General features: G+C 39.1%; 1 protein-coding gene across 1 annotated transcript; it reads left to right on the top strand.

Annotated features, from left to right (window-relative positions):
• The first annotated feature begins 439 nt into the window (after nucleotides 1–439).
• PFDN4 (prefoldin subunit 4) lies at nucleotides 440–16,824 on the top strand. The gene is made up of 4 exons (XM_026862317.1): nucleotides 440–586; nucleotides 1,012–1,119; nucleotides 3,968–4,111; nucleotides 4,441–16,824. Exons 1-4 carry the CDS (start codon nucleotides 440–442, stop codon nucleotides 4,570–4,572), a joined length of 531 nt encoding a protein of 176 aa, XP_026718118.1. The 3' UTR covers nucleotides 4,573–16,824.
• Nucleotides 16,825–17,548: the final 724 nt, after the last annotated feature.

Below are 17,548 nucleotides of genomic sequence, written 5' to 3'. Positions count from 1 at the left end.
ATGTCTGTGTGTGTGTGTATGTCTGTGTGTGTGTGTATGTCTGTGTGTGTGTGTGTGTCTCTGTGTGTGTGTGTGTGTATGTCTCTGTGTGTGTGTATGTCTCTGTGTGTGTATGTCTCTGTGTGTGTGTGTCTCTGTGTGTGTGTGTCTGTGTGTGTATGTCTGTGTGTGTGTGTCTGTGTGTGTGTGTATGTCTCTGTGTGTGTATGTCTCTGTGTGTGTGTGTCTGTGTGTGTCTCTGTGTGTGTATGTCTCTGTGTGTGTATGTCTCTCTCTGTGTGTGTGTCTGCCTGTGTGTCTGCGTGTCTCCCTTTCCCATGGCTGGGTCAGGCCAGCTCCGAGTTAGGCCCTTCCGAAAATACGCCGGTGGCGTGTTGGTGAATTGAGGTCATGACGATGCCGTCAAACGTGCAAGTGCAGATTTGGTTACACTGACGTTATGGAGTCTGTGCAGGTACAGTTTGTTGTAAACTGGCAGAATCTCTTTCTGGTTGCCCAAACTGGCTGTCAGCCAAGGACACCCAACCCGTGTGCAGCAGCGGATCGCCTGCTGCCAGCCCCTGCCACCACCTCCACAGGTCAGACGGTGAGAGTCTGTGTGAGGCACAATTCAGTGGGTTATAAATCTCCTGTAGCACCATAGCACATCACAGCTAACCAACTAGTGTCAAATAATGTTGCTGACAGATTCCATTGACATGTTACACTGTACCCTGTAGTGATCTTGGGGAAGAGGTGTCCTGTTCAGCTGGCAGTGTTGTCAGGGAAACAACCTTTGGCATTGGGATGCCATGGATAGCTGCTGTTTTAATTGGATGTTACTAGGGTCTCTGCCTGACTAAACATGGGTGTTACTGATGTCCTTCAGGAGGTGTTTTAAGGAATTAAGTGTACAAACAGAATGTAGTGGCTGTGAGACTATTTTTCAGAAGCCTTGTGGGAGTAATCTTATAGTGAGATTTGAGTTAGTGTAAGAAATTAAGTCTTCGTTCTGTCCTCTCCTCCTTGCAGGCTGCAGAAGATGTCAATGTTACTTTTGAAGATCAACAGAAAATTAACAAATTTGCAAGAAATACTAGCAGGATCACAGAGCTGAAAGAAGAAATAGAAGTGAAAAAGGTATATTTGCTTCAAATATCACTTATTCTTCATTGCCCTGAATTAATTTTGAGCTGTAACACAGAAAATAGGGGCTGTGGATTACTGTAAGTAATGCTTTGGTTCTACTATGAGATTTCTGATACTTTGAAAATAGGCGGAGAACGTTAAAGTGGAAAAAGAAGTAATGAGAAATAAACGCCATTAGTGTATGTCTGCATGCAGTTCTTAGAACTCCTTGGCTGTCATAATTGAAGCATTGTCTATAGGTAATAAGCCCTGATACAGATACAAGCCCTTGTAGAATTAAGCCTGGCCAGGGGCATTAAGAGCAACAAAAAAGACTTTTATACTACATCAGTGATAAAAGGAAGACAAAGGAAAATGTGGGCCATTTCTGGAAGGAAAAGGGAAACTTAGTTACCTGAGATATGGAGAAGGCTGAGGTACTCAATGACTTTTTGCCTCAGTCCTCACTGGCAAGTGCTTCAGCCACACTGCCCAAGATGCAGAAGGGAAAGACAGGGACTGGGAGGAGGAAGAACCGCCCACTGTATGTGCAGATCAGGTCTGAGACCATCTAAAGAACATGAAGGTGCACAAGTTGTGGGACCTGACGAGATGCATCTCTGGGTCCTGAGGGAGCTGACGGATCAAGTGGCTCAGCCACTACCCATCATATTTGGGAAGTCGTGGCAGTCCAGTGAAGTTCCTGCTGACTGGAAAAGGAGAAACATAACACCCACTTTTAAAAGGGGAAAAAAGAAGAGCTGAGGAACTACAGGTCAGTCAGTCTCACCTCTGTGCCCAACATGATAATGGAGTAGATCGTCCTGGAAACTCTGCTGGGGCACATGGAAAGTAAAGAGGTGATTGGTGACAGCCAACATGGCTTCACTAAGGGCAAATGGTGCCTGACAAATTTGGTGGTCTATGATGCAGTTACAGAGTTGGTGGACAAAGGAAGAGCAATTGACGGTGTCTACCTGGAATTGTGCAAAGCTTTTGACACTTTCTCTCACAACATCCTTGTCTCTGAATGGAGACATATGGATTTGATGGATGGACCACTCGATGGATCAGGAATTGGCCGGATGGTCACACTCAGACAGTTGTGGTCAACAGCTCAATGTCCAAGTGGAGAGCAGTGACAAGTGACATTCCTCAGGGGTCAGTGTTGGGACTGGTGCTGTTTAACATCTTTGTTGGTGACATGGACAGTGGGATTGAGGCACCCTCAGCAAGTTCACCAACAGCACCGAGCTGTGTGGGGTGGTGACACACTGGAGGGAAGGGATGTGCCATTCAGAGGGACCTGGACAGGCTGGAGAGGTGGGATGGGCAAACCTCATGGAGTTCAACAAGGCCAAGGACAAGGTCCTGCCCATGGGTCGGGGCAATCCATAGCACAAATCCAGGCTGGGTGAGGAGTGGATGGAGAGCAGCCCTGAGGAGAAGGACTTGGGGGTGTTAGGGAATGGAAAACTGCCTGTGAGCCACCAATGTGTGCTCACAGCCCAGAAAGCCAACCGTGTGCTGGGCTGCATCCAGAGCAGTGTGGGCAGCAGGGCGAGGGGGGGGGGATTCTCCCCCTCTGCTCCACTCTCGTCAGACTCTCCCTGCAGTGCTGTGTCCACCTCTGGGGCACCAACATCAGAAGGACATGGACCTGCTCGAGTGGGTCCAGAGGAGGCCAAGGAGATGATCAGGGGCTGCAGCACTTCCCTGTGAGGACAGGCTGAGAGAGTTGGGGGGGTTCAGCTGGAGAAGACTCTGGGGAGACCTTAGAGCGGCCTCTCAGTGCTTAAATGGGGTACAGAAAAGGGGGAGGGACTCCTTATCAGGGAGTGCAGGGAGAGGACAAGGGGTAATAGCTTTAAACTGAAAGAGGGCAGATTTAGATTAGGTAAAATTAAGAAATTCTTTACTGTGAGGGTGGTGAGACACTAAACAGGTTGTCCAGAGAGGTTGTGGCTGCCCCCTCCCTGGAAGGGTTCAAGGCCAGGTTGGACGGGGCTTTGAGCAACCTGGGCTAGTGGAAGGTGTCCCTGCCCAGGGCAGGGAGGTTGGAACTGGGTGATCTTTAAGGTTCCTTCCAACCCAAACCATTCTGTGATGACTGTAGTGTTTGTCAAAATTCTTGCCTGAGATTGTTCATACTTCTTTTTTCTTGAACCAGTAAGGCAGTTTGTTATGTTCTTTCAATGTGTTGACAGAGATTGTCATGAGTGCAGAGTTTTTCGTTTGCTAGGCTGAAGAGGAACATCATTCTAGTTTTCTTGTTTAGTATTAATTCACTTTCCTTCAACATCAGTAGTAGTGTTTCCAGAGATATTTTACCAAGTTTTTAAGAGATCCTAGTAACTGTCACAAAATGTTTTCTACATTACTTTGCCTCATATGTACATTGTAAAAATGTTGCCTTTTAATGTCGATGTTTTATTGATGGCTTAGGGTGCTGGGATTCTAAGAAATCCACTTTTTCAATAAAGTAGTTAACAATTGCCATCTTATTATTTTTTTCTGTTCTGTTGCAAAATTAAAACACTCCTTTGTACGAGCATCAGAGATCAATGAAATTTAAATCGGCTGTATTTCCCTTGTCTATACAGTTAATTATCCTATTAATGACAGTTAACGAGTATTGACTAGAAATTTCTACTGGTACAGCTCCATTGAATTTAATACTTATGCTAAATTACAGCTCAAAGTGTTCTGTTAAAAATGTTGATATCATACTGGCAGGTAGGATTTTTGCCCAAAATGCAGACTTGATGAGTTCATTATTCAACTGATAGCATGACAGTGTATTCCTTGAAATAATTTACTTAGTACAAAGTGACCACCTTTCTTACCTCCTGATAAATAGAAACAACTTCAGAATTTGGAAGATGCTTGTGATGACATCATGATGCTTGATGATGGTGACTCACTTTTCATACCCTACCAAATTGGAGATGTCTTCATTAGTCATTCCCAAGAGGAGACACAAGAGATGCTGGAGGAGGCAAAGGTTTGTCTAGGCAAAAGGGAGCTTCTTTACTGTTCTGGCTGCTATAATGTGATGAGCATTGGAGTGGGGTGATCTGTTCATCCTTGGAACTTTTTCTTTCTAAAGTTCATGTTTGACTTATGATTTGAGGAGGGGGATGTGCATGCACAGTAAGTCATAACGGGGATGTCAGTACACAAGTCATGCTAGCCTTTGTTTGGCTCTGTAATAAGTCTTACAGCCTGTATTGGCAAAAGATTGGCAAAGGGCCACCTCTTTATTGCTTACATATTGCTGACAAACATGACTCAGTTTGTTTTACATAACTGGTTGAGTTTTTTCTTTTTCAGAAAAGTTTACAAGAAGAAATTGAAGCATTAGAATCCCGAGTGGAATCAATTCAGAGGGTGTTATCTGACCTGAAAGTTCAGCTCTATGCAAAGTTTGGAAATAACATAAATCTTGAAGCTGAGGACAGTTAAAGGTGTTCTAAAGATACCATACAACTTTTTATTGTTTTGTTAAATGTTTTGATAACATTGTTCCAATCACATTAAAAAAAAAATCCACCACTTTTTTTTTTCTTTTTTTTTTACTTTCGTGTCTTGGGTTCCATCTATTTAATAAGACCTTTCTTTTGGTTATTGCAGTTATTTATTTGTTTAGGAAAGCATTATCTTCATACTGTTGGTAAAGCATCAAGATTGGAATATTTGCATTATTTATTAAAGTAATGAAGTCAGGCACATATTGTAGTTTCCTTGGTCTTGTTTTCCACTCACAAAGATACCTAAGTGTAATAGAGATGAGGACGTCTGATTTGCACTGTAATAGCTGTTTTTGATAAAAGTTTCTCTGTAATATGTAGGGCATGATTCAGCTGTACTGCTATTTGGCTGGTTTTAGCAGCCCTCCTGGAGATACTAAATCTATCCTTTGTCTTTCAGTCTTAGCTCAGATAGCATAAACACTGTAAGCTCAGTGCACAACGTGGCAACAAGTTGACAAGGGAGAAAGGAGGGCTCTTTAAAACTCGCATTGGTATCGAAGAAAAGCTTTTGGAGTCACAGTCGTATTCAATCGTTTACTACTTTGTATTTGGGAATCACTAAAGATGCTAAAAGTCAGAATGGTGAGTCTTAACTTCTAATTTTCCTGAACAATCATTTTCTAAATCCACATTTATATACCAAATTGATGTCAGAATTCTTCATAGCTGATGTTGCTACGTCAGCATCAATCCCTGGAACTGTGCCTCCACCACTATGTGAAGTTGAATGTAATATTTAAATGTCTTAATTTGCTGACTCCTCATGTCCTTAAAAAAATTATGTACTGTCTCACTGTAATTCTGCTTTTGGATTTTGCCTGCTTTGATTAATGTATTATTCCATGGAAATACCTGCACGTTATGACTTTGTTTTTAAAAATTAAATCTTAGCATACTTAAGTCATCTTTTTAAGCTGTTTTCCAAAATAGTGTGAACAGAGAATTCAGTTGGCCAAATACTGATCTACAATCATTGTTCTTAATATAAATAATCAGAGTATGAGATGAGTATATTTTTATAAAGTGATTAATACCTACCTGTCATGTGTCAGTTGTGTAGCATCTCTTCTTCAAACAGTGTGAATGCGGAGGAAGAAAAACCCACTTGATTATTACTGAGGAAGTTTTGACAGGGTAGTGATACTGAACTTGATCTCCAGTACACCTGAGCAGGATCTCACTGGTGCATTGTTACTTATGAATTACATCACTGTAACTTACATAGTCATTCACATAAGTTTATTAAAGTTGGTTTTAAGGTTTAGCATAGCCATAAGAGAAGACTGTCTTCCACAGTGAAGATCTCATACCTCAACACAAGCCTGTCTATGATGTACAGTGTACATCAACTAATGGCTGTAAGTCTCAAAAACTGTGTGAATCTTCTGTCTGGCCCTGACGTTTCCCAAGTTTCTTTTTGGTAGGATTCCAATGCTCTGTATGCTTCTGTTGATGGACATATGTACAAATAACCCTGGCTATAACTGCACAGGTTTTTAACCTTGTTTTTTAACTGGTTGTGCTTTTAATTGAAGCCTATGATTCAGGAAAGATTTCAACTTTTTCCTTACTTCCTGAGTGAATACTTCCACTGCTCTGAAGTAAAAGATGGATATACTAGCCATGGCAGCTCTACTGCTCTGTCTGCCAGTCATTGCTTGTAGCCAGTCAAGTGTGTTGGGCCTTCAAAGAGATAGAGGTGTTCCTTTACATAATTCCTGAACCCTCCATACAGTTTTCTGTGTTAGGCAGGTGTTTGGTACCGAACTACTTAGAGCAGTTCTGGCTCGACCCAGAGCTGTTGTTTTAGTCACCAAAGGGAGAAGGTGGTGGCCAGTTTTCTGATATTAGCTGATACGAGTACTGTGGACTTGGGTGACTCAGCTCTGCCTTACCCTGCTCTATTAGATACAGCTCTTAGTCCAAAACTCTGAGAGCAAGGTAACAGTTTTAGGATGTGCTGGTATTTTAAGGTTTCTTCCTAATCAGGCAAACCATTCATTTGGTATGTTAAAGTAAGCCATCCAATGCACTTGTCTTTATAAACCAAAGAAAATGTGAAAGATTTTCCAGGTGAAAACAGCTAGTGGTGGAGTTTGACCCATGATGAGAAGCATCCAGCAGATGGCATCAAAGAACTGGGGAAACCATTTTACGGTAAGCCCATGCCTAGGCTGTGTCAGTGCTGATTTTAGTAAAGTGAAACTTTGGCTGCAATGATGGCATTGTCATTAATTTGTTGGTAACACTTTAAAATTCACTCCTGAGCGACTGCTGTGCCAGCTCTGCTGTTCTGAGCATGTTCACAGCTGTGCAGACTGTGGGTACTTAAAATGATTGTCATTTGCAGATAGTCCATAGTATGGATATGGCTTCATTGTGGCAAAGAACAAGGCAGCTGGTGAAGTTTAACTGTGATTCCAGTGACAGTTATAAAGCCAATGAGGACCTTAGTTCAGTAAAGGACCCAAAGCGGGAATGCTGGCAAATTGTGGAGAGCTTGCATTATCCCTGCTGTTCTTTGGTATCCTAGAAGTGTAATTGTCCATGGCCTTGGTGTTTAGGGAAATGAGGGCTGTTACAATGTTCCTGTGAATGCCAAAGGTCTCCTCTCTGGTGTTTTATTTCAGTCCTCTGGGGGTTCTTTAGTGACCCCACCCACTTATTTTCTTTCTTTTTTCTGGTTATCATGGTGTTGGTATATTTTAGGCCACTTCACTAGGCCTTCCTGCACTACTAGATCTTAGGCTTTTATGTGTCTTTCCTGTCTGCTTAGTCCTTGCTACAAATTGTATGTCCATGCAGCCTTGGAAATCTAGGTGGCTTTCTGCACATGTAATGTCCAGTTTCCTTCTATGGTTTCGACAGTTGTGTTTGCAAGTTGGGCAAGTAATAATCCAACAAACTTTTTCAGATTAGTCTCTGAATTTTTGTGGTTTACAGAAATACTTTCCCAGGCTATCATTTGATGTTTTTATGTAGGAAGTTCTTTTTCATTCTTAAGTAGAAGTTAATTTGCAGATCGTCCATCGGTTGCTTGAAAGTATTTGACAGGCCTAGTTTTTCCTTTTCATAAGCGTCCTCCTCCCTAGTGAATATATGCAGTTGTTTTTCAGTTAGGATTTATTCTGTTTAGAACCCCATCTTCTAAGGAAGTTTCTGTTATCTCTAGTAATGTTTCCCTTACAGTTATCTTGTTCAGATAATATAAATCCTTAAAAAACCCCCGGTCTTCTACACCTCTGTACATGTCACGAATCATGTAGCTGCACGTGACAATATACATTTTTTAGTATCATTGTCAGAATGCAAATAGTTTACTGACATTCTCTGTATTGTCAATGGAGTGACATTTGTAAAGCGCTTGAAAGATTAAATGCACTGTAAAAGTGCTGTTATTTTAATGTAAGGGCTTCGTTCAGAGCATTGGCCAATGATCTCTTATGATCTCTTAGTGACTGAATTAGCTGTTCAGCTCAATCTTCCTATTAAAATACAGTTTCCATACTGTTTTTGTTTTGCAAGTCATAGACCCACCAGTGGCTGGCTTTTCACGTGGTTGCAGCAATTAAAGCAGGTAAGCTGGCAAAGCTGCAGTTGGTGGAATATAGCTCATTTCAGTACCTGTTGTCAAGGAGACTTGACCTACCATTTTTTGGAAGTAGCCTGCTAAAAACTCTGTAAAACATAGTAGGACACAATTATATATTCAGGGGCTTATTTGTGGTTCTGTATCTTGTCAGCTGATACGAAAATGTTTTCCACATGATGATCTCTAGCATAACCTTCTCCAGTAGAGCCTTCATTATTGCTTGTCACTTTTGTATAGAAGATCGTCAGATACCATTACACTCCATAATATAAATGTGGTTGATAATTATTCAATAATTACAGGAAGTGGTATGTAGCTGAAGTACAGATAATTTTGTAGTACTAACTATTACTTCAAAGACCAAAAAGAGATTGAATGCTGAATACTAAAGCCATATTTTTTATAGGAGCAACAGAATTAAGTACTTTGGTTTGCATGAGTCAGTGGTTCAGATAATTTATCTAATGTTATTCTAATGGTCTGATTCATGAAAGAGAAAAAAAATGTGGATGTATATAGGCATGATAAGGCACAACAGAAGTTATTTACAGCTAAGTTTGTCCTTATATTGATTGCATGAGTCATACAGAAATTACTTTGTAATTAAATGTTAGCTGCTGAGCGGACTGCACAGAACACAGTGCACCAAACACAGGTGTAAATGGCTATGAGGGATTTCCTTCAGCAAGAGTTGAAATAAGTTTACAGTTAAGGGGGACTGAATCCAGCTGTTAGAGATGTAATAAGAAAAATTATAAATCTGAATAGAACATCTGCCATTTACTACATATTTTTTGTTTGCTCTTGCTCTCCAAAGCTGGTTAGCATATTGTGGCTGATCTCAATTTATGAACTGCAGGTATCATTAGGTGGCCCTCTATACTCATGGCAGCAAACCCCAGGGGGACACTGAGTGGTGGGGTGCAGGGTTGCAATGTCAGTTCATCAAAGGATTGCTTTAGGATAACCCTGTGCTCTGGTGTGGCCTTGTTGCCACTTGTACAGGGGAGAGAAGAGACAAGGTGTACTTGGTGGTGAGTTACAGGCTTGGCCAGTACTACACTTGTCCGTTTCCTTAAGCTACTAGGAAAATGTCCCATTTGCTTTCTCAACACAGCCCAGCACAAATGAGGAAAAACCTTGTTCAGTGGATTTTTAGGTTCTGTCAAGTTTTACCCTTCAAGCACAGTACAGAAATCCATCATATTGTCAAGTTTGGATGATTTTTTTGCCTTGTTAACTGTAGCTAATAGGACTGTGCATACCAGACTTACAGTGTTCTGGTAAAGTTACAACTTTTAAAAATTATATTTACACTTGAGATTTCTACTGTCTATTAGATATCTGGTGTGAATTAAACCAGACTCATGGGTAAGGGCTAATCATTGAACGACAGCCTATAGCATCTCAGTATAAAACCCGTCTACCTTTGGGTGCACAATAGCAGTAAATCAACTCAGATAAAAATTATTAATCTGAACGTACATGGCTAAGTACTGAGAGTAATTCTGCACTCAAGACTGTTTTTTATTAATACTTTGGGGGAAAATAATAAAACTTTCAGTTTCATTTCTGTTGTGAGAGCTATTTCTTGCTCAGTTGCTTAATATTGCTATTAAAAGTTCATCCAGAAAAGCTTTAGTTTGCTTTTGAAACTGTCTCCCACCACCAGTGTTAACCATGTCTATGCTCTCTAACAGCCTCTGGGGAAGTTTTTAAACTTAAGATTTGGCTCCCCTTTGTAGGGCTTAGAGAAGTGTTCACATGTTTTCCATGTATGTGCTACCTAAGACAAATGTATTATGATAAATTATGCTCTTGAAGAGCAGTGGATGTGCTTGAGATGTTCAGGATAGCATTTATAGTGGTTGACTTCTGATGAGGCAAGCAAGGATAATGTCAGCCACAGGTGGAAATCCTGACAACTCCTGTGCTGCTTATGCAGATGGCTCTGTTAAACCTTCTATAAAAATGTATCCCAACCATTTTACATTTAATTTTTTTCTTTTGAGGTGCAGTCAAAATCATATTAGGGATGATGGTACATTTTTCCCCTCCTTCAGGGGAAGGGAAAATACAGTTGTTTATGTGAAAGAAACAGCAATTAGGAGGTAAGAAATGTAAACTACATAGTTATGTGATGCATAGGTTATGCAAATATGCATAGGTTAATACAAACATGTCCCTCAATGTCAGTAGTTGAAGTCATATATAGTCCTTGTATCTGTAATCATTCTGCAGATAGAAGTATTAGCAAAGTATTCATTTTGTGTTTGTGGCCCAGATCCTTCATGAAGATGAGCCTCCTTAAACTCTACAGCATTTCTACCTCCTTCTCCCCTCCCCAGCTTCTTTTCCCACCGCTGTAAATGTGGTAGGCTTATTGTAGCAAGGTAGGAGTACCCGGATACATATAGACTGTCTAAGCAGATGGGACCGTGTTGGTACACTCTGCACTGCAGAAGATGCTCTTACAGCGCATGTGCAAATACAAATATTAAGAATTACTAAAGGAACAAAATGCACTTCACTGTAGAAGAGTTTTGGCCATGATTACACATTTTGTTATGATTTTTGGTTTTACGGAAGCGGTAGCAAAATCAACTGCAGAATATATTTTACTAGTTAATTTGTTCTACAGCATTTGATGGGGCCATTCTAATGGTTGGACTAGATGATCTTCAAGGTCTTTTCCAACCTAGATGATTCTGTGAAATGATCCTGGAGCTACGGTTGAGGATGTTTTTCTTTCTGTTCTCTTCACCCTCCAGCTTAGGACATTAGTGGTAGAGTAGCTGTAATGACTGCTTGTGGATGTTACTGTGAGATCACTGTTGCAGAGGTTTTGCTGTTACTCTCTCCCAGATTATCCTCCTCACAGTTCATTCCTATGTGATGTAGCCATCAAGGAGAGAGTGATACTTAAGTGCATGTAGCACTCACGTTTGCCTGTACAGTCACTTCTCTGGCACCTCATTATTGCAGGTACAAAGTACCATGGGATGAAGAACTGGATTATAGACAAGTGTGGTTTGGTTGGTTGTGGGTTTCTTGTTTTCTTCTTGTGTTTTAAGTTCTTGAAGAAAATGTAACTAGAGGGCAAAAAGTACAAGTTTATAGTCAGCTTTGCATTGGGTACAGTAGCTATCAGACTTTAACGAAGTAAAAAAAAATGGTATTTTACCAATATGATATTGTTACTTTCTACTGTGGTAGCCACCTTTATCTCAAATGTGACATGGAATTTTCATACTACTTTTAATGCTCTTCAGCCAGTATTTTACATTTCAGCCACGTGTACTATAAGTGACACTTAGCTTTGCATTTTTTACATCTAGCTTTGGCTTTGTATGCTTTCACTTTTCCAGACAACAGACTGCTAAGTAGCTGTATGTATTTATAATGCTGTTTGGTGACATCGGCACAAGAATTTCACATCAGGTTGACTTTTATTTATTGTCACTGGCTAGAACTTCTTGACATGTAATTTTATTGCCATTATATTTGACACAACAAACATCTAATAAAATAAAATTGCATTTCATTTTATATCAAAGCAAAGATTTATTTAAAATCATCATGAAGTTTCAACTGATGCCTGTTGCTATGACAACATGCAGTATTGTGGTTAGCATAGGAATTAGCTCAAGAATTTCCTGAGTTTCATGTCAAATATGAATAGTTTACAAAGCTTACCCTATACTAAACAGGACATGGGGGAGAAAGATCACAGGCTCTTTCCTTCTGCTCCTTAAATGCTGGTTTCAATTCCCTCTTATTTCAAAAGCAAATTTCTTCTTGATGTCAAAGTTGATCAAAAGTTAGGAAATTTTTCAGAGTAATTTGTCTGTAACCTGCTATTTTCATTTGTCCTTTTTACTGCAATGGGAACTACAAAGTTTACTTTTCATTCCACAGTAGATTTGATGCGTTGATAATGAACTCTGAATCAGGCTTGGCTACAGTTCACACATTTCCTAGCACACTGGAAAATATGTATTAAGGCTCTTACTTTTCTCTACCTACATGGTGTGACTTGGAGCTTCTTATTGAAATGTTTATATTTCAATTAATGGAGCTATATAGATGCTGAGATAATGAACACCATTCACAATTTGAAAAAATAAATTAATCATACAATTAAAATAATGTAAAATGAGAAAGTGATTAATTCAGAGCCAAAATAAATCAATATGCCTTAGCCATAATGAATTCTGAAAGGAGCAAATAAGAGAGATTCTCTATACATGTAACTTCTCTGAAAAAGTCTCAGATATTTCCAGTGACTGCGTCTTCATTAATGTGTATATCTATGTTTATTCCACACTATTTTTTCAAATAAGGCCACGAAGTTGGTTGTTATGCATCAATGTACCACTTACACCTAGCTGAATTGTATGAACCAAATTGTGTCACATTCTGTTCTGTTAATCATCATTATGAAAGGAGAAAGTTCTAGTTCAGCTTTCAAAATGCTGCTGTCTTGGTCTTTTGGTTGTGAAATAGAACTGAATTAATAAGCTATAGTAGTCCGCATAATTATAAAGGCACAAAGCAAACATGGAAATTTGCAACACCTCAAAAAAAAAAAACCCAAAAAACCAACCCCAAACAAATCAGCCCAGAATTATTTCCATTTCACAGCTACTGTGGTTAATTTGGAAGCAATGGAGTAAGGAAGATCTAAGAACCAACTTAGAGCTTGCTGTGAAAAGGCGACACCAGCAATGTTTGAAATGTCTGTACTGTATTTTATAGACAACAGAAGTGCAGTAGGGTTGTCTGTTCACAATGCATTAATGAGTTCAATTCTAGCTTCTTCTAAAGGGGTTCTGAGCACATATGGGAAAAACAATGCTTTGGAAAGACACCTGAGCTTCATTTTTATGTATAGTTGTGCAGATTTCCTGAATTCATTGCTGTTGTATTTGTACAAAAATCAGTATGTGTGGAATTAAGGGTGGAAACACCACAAGAAAATGTTTAATTTTTACTTCCTGTGTTGTCTATTGGGATTTTGTATTGGTGTTAGTACCTTCATTAAAAGTCATTGAGTTTTGTGGCATTGGGACTTTCTCCCACAGAAGGAAAGGTATGAAATGACCTCTAAATTTTTTTCTTTTACCTAGATATGGAATTTTACAGAGTTTATAGGGAATCTTATGATTGTACTTGGGAACAAGAGATGATACATTCAGACATCCAAGCCTTTTGTATGTCTGAAACAGCTTTGCTGATGATCTTAGCTATTACAGAAACAGCAGTACAGAGCAGGAAAATCCTCAATGATCTGCCCACTTTTCCCCATTGTTAACATTTCAGTTTTGTTGAAGAATTAGAGTTGACCCTTGTCTGCTAAACCATTACTGAGTGCCCCAGACACATTAGAGGAAGTGAATTAAACATAAACTTTACCACTATCGATAATGTGAAGTAAGACTACACATGCGAAGATCTCTGCCTTAGTAGAAGCAAATGTCCTCAAACAAGATCGGCAAAAGTTGGATGTGATTTGCATTAAGAAAATAGTTTACATTTTTCCTAGACTTTGTATTAAAATTGACTCAAAATTAGTACCAAAGCCTGTGAGAAATATTGATTTAGAACAAAAAGCTTATCTCTTAAGAGAACAGGCAGAAGCAGAAATTGAAAAAAAAAAAGGTGACTGGCATATGTATACATTTTTTAATGTCTCTGCAATGTACTTTTCAAGGTTTTCACAAATGGAAAATCTCAAGAAGCACATGTCATTACTCATCATATTTTCTTTCTTCCCTGTGGCTTAAAAGGGGTACAATCAGTAGGCGAGGCAGCATTACTGTGAGAAAGGACACAGCCATTTATAAAGAATAATGAAATGAAAAATACAGTAAAGCCTACAACTGTTCCTTCCTTGATTGTTGATATTGAGCTTTATTAGAGCATTTAAAAGATTAGAAGGGATTATAGTCGTAGTACTGGCTACCATGGAAATGCCACTTCAAATGATAAACCCCTTAGAGTGACACTGGTATTTCAGTGCATATCACAAGTAATTATTCAGGTGAAGAAATGAATTTTTAGTGGCTCTTTGGAATGGATTTCTTTATTCTCCCTGACCCCCTTTTCTCCTGCTTTTTAAAAAGAGCTAATCTTATTTCATCTCTGTTCTCTGTGAAGCAGGTATTTGGAATGCTTATCTCAGCTTTCCAAAGCAGTATACAGTACAGTGATTGTGGCTAAAAACACACCTATCCCTAGTGCCTGCAAAATGTTAAAACAGAAAAGCACGATTGTTCTCCCTAAGGAGAGGAATATTCTTTAACTGTTGTAACAGTATCAGTGGAACAGAGCCAGACAGCTGTGATGTCCAGTCTATTCTAGCTAAAGACAGAAAGTGCATGCAGCTGGCCTGGTTTCAACCAACCATTTGTCTGAACCGAGAAAAGCTGGATTTTGAGCGTGAAAGTATATTTGGAAAAGCTGGAGATTTGGATGCCTGGTTTTTAGCCAGAGCCTGCTAGGTACAGGAGTCATTAAAAGAGGAAGCAAGGTAGTGACACGCTGACACTTACAAAGTAATGATTTTGGGATTACTTTCAGAGGTTCAAATTGTGTTATACATTGTTTCTGAACTAGCTGATAAAAGTTGGAGACAGACAAATATTCAGGCACACAGAGCGTATCCTTTCGAGTGCAGTGCGATTTATAAACTGAGAAAAGTTTAAACTCCGTAATTCTGCTGGCCTTCTTTTAAAGGTTGCATCCATTATTCTCAGATGATCGTAAAAACCCTGTCTTTTGCATAAAGATATAATCAGTGCTAGAAGCTTCACTAAAACAAAATATACTCTGTGTCGCAGGGACATCACAGCAACTGTCCCAAGTATTTTGTGAAGCTACACACTAACATTCTTCAAATCAAGAATTAGCCATAAAAAAGTAATTATTAGGTCAGAATGCAGTTAAGAAAAAAGAATCTAAATCCATTGGAGGTATCTATTTTAGAGTAATTTAATCTGGTAACTTAGAATTGAAATCTGTGGATTTAAGTGGAAGGGATAAATCTTATCAGAGGGACTTCCCTTCTGTTATTAAACACAGTCTGCTTGCAGATTGTGTAAGTGTATAAGGGCTGAGAATTCACCATTGTACAGAATTTGGAAAATTAAATTATGGTAAGGAAAATAGTCGTGGAACCATTGCAGTGAAACCAAGACTTGAGACACAAATGGGACCTCAAGCTCCTAGAATTCTATTTTATGTTCTCAGAAGAGGATGAATTCCAGGCATTTAACCAGGAGCAGGGATGAGTGTATTCTAAAACTTCAGCAAGGGTTTTACCAGACAAGTACTCATGTAGTTTTCTGGACAGTTTACCCACAGAGGGTTCAGAAATGTTGCAAACACTATTCTTGGCACATAATGTAGATTTGGTATATTCACATTGGCCATTTCAATGGAGATTACATCGGATGACAGAAAACTTTAACTTGCCTCTTCAGTTGTGGTAAATACAGAACTATGTGCTGGTTTAACACTGTGCCTCCTTACAATTGACACGGATGAAGAAAAGCAGCCCCATGCAAAGAGTTGCTAGAACTGAATAAATAATTCATGATGACCAGTTTATTCAAACACATTGTCTCCCCTTCTGTTTGCAAATTGACCACAAATAAAGTGACCTTTTTTATTTGATCAATTATTCAAGAAATTCATGGAATAGTTTTTGATCTCCAATGTTGTCATGTCAGCTTCATTAAAAATAGGAGAGATTCATAAAGCAATCTGTTTAACTGGACACAAATGTCATGCTATGGATCTTGTTTGAGTGAAGGGACATAGTTTAGTGGTGGTCTTGACAAGCCAACCTAAACGATTCTGTGATTCAATGATAGCAACCATTACGTTGATTAGAGTCAAGGTTTTAGTTAAAATGTCTTTGCTTTTTCATCTGACATTTTATTTTTGTCTAGGCAGCTCTGTATTTGCTTTGAACTTGCTTATTTTCTTATAGTTACCAGTATTCCTGAAAATAAACTCATTCATGGTGGCATCCTCCAGAGGAACATCACCAAATTCTCTGAGATAAGAGTATTACGAGTGGAAGAATTAAGGCAAATTCCCAGTGAGACTGCAGAGTGTATTTAACATCAATGAAGTCAGTCCAACTCTTACCATTAACTTTATGTTTTAAGGCATAAGCCAACCATTAACACGGGAAAGAGAACATTTCTTTCCAGATAGATAATTTTAAAGTAATTGACTGAAGATTTTCTTATATTCTACATAAAAATCACAAAAATAACACCTCTGTTTGAGGAAGTCATGGCAACACTTCTCCAGGTTAAGGGGCTACACAGAATAGGTTGCTATAGGTTAGCTCAGTTCTCATACTCACCTTTGTTTTGACCACAATGGATTGTTCTCAAAAGAATGACACGGGTTAGGAGGATTTTTAGGCTAAGCTGGTGTGGCCTTTTTGACACTTATCATGAGCCCAAGGCATTTCTGACTTACTACAACAGTAAGTGTTCATTTTGACTGCATGCTGTGAGAATATAAAAAAAGCTTAATTTCTCTTTTTTTTTTTTAATATGTAACCAAAATTGGTATGCTCTTGAAAATCTGTAATAAATTTAATTCTTTTTTATGAAGTTTCTTCTTTTTCTTTTCCTCAGATTAGCTACATGTATTTACTTATCTGTCTCAGCTGTTGCAAAGGTGAATTAGTCAGAGTTTTCAGAGTTTTGTAAAGCATCATGTATGTGTCAAGATTTTAAGTAATCTCTTGGATAGCATTTATCACTATATTTAATAGGCTTTCAATTAGAATGCCAATTAAAACTGATTTGTTTTAAAAAACACATATTTTTAATTACAGCACGCACATTCAGACTTGTATTTAATTGCAACAAGATTGCTGAAATGCTATCTTTATTCCTAGATACACAAGGACAATGCTTTTACTCAATTCTCTGCAATTAGGATGAAGTAGGAACATTATCTCAGCAGGTGCAGAATAGCTCAGAAGGGAAGAGCTGAGGAGCAGATTTTTGTGGCCCTGCTGGCTGAATGGTTGTAATATTCTAGAGGTCTGCCTCAATCCAGGATAAGTCCACAAACACAGGCTCAAGAGAATCTGTAATGAATTGTGGTAGCTAGATCTCCCTCTTTAACTGCAGAGCTCACCATCCTGTGTTGAAACTCTTCACAACCAGTGCCTCAGGAAAGTGGCAGTGTTGCAGACAGGCACAGTGCAGATCCTTGGCTCCCCTTTAGTCTGCTCAGTGTGACTTCTGAGAGACCGTAAGGGCATGGTGCTCTAACACAAGAG

This window comes from Athene cunicularia, assembly GCF_003259725.1.
Source record: "Athene cunicularia isolate RWA chromosome 20 unlocalized genomic scaffold, athCun1 chr20_part1, whole genome shotgun sequence".
In the NCBI taxonomy this organism is placed as follows: domain Eukaryota; kingdom Metazoa; phylum Chordata; class Aves; order Strigiformes; family Strigidae; genus Athene; species Athene cunicularia.
This window is presented reverse-complemented; position numbering and strand designations above follow the sequence as displayed.

What these genes read in the sequence shown, in the direction of transcription:
- PFDN4 (XM_026862317.1), top strand. Translation starts at nt 440, where the DNA reads ATGGAGTCTGTGCAGGTACAGTTTGTTGTAAACTGGCAGAATCTCTTT. An exon ending in AAGAAATAGAAGTGAAAAAG is followed by an intron (nt 1,120 to 3,967) that starts GTATATTTGCTT and finishes CCTGATAAATAG; the next exon opens with AAACAACTTCAGAATTTGGA. An exon ending in AGATGCTGGAGGAGGCAAAG is followed by an intron (nt 4,112 to 4,440) that starts GTTTGTCTAGGC and finishes TTTCTTTTTCAG; the next exon opens with AAAAGTTTACAAGAAGAAAT.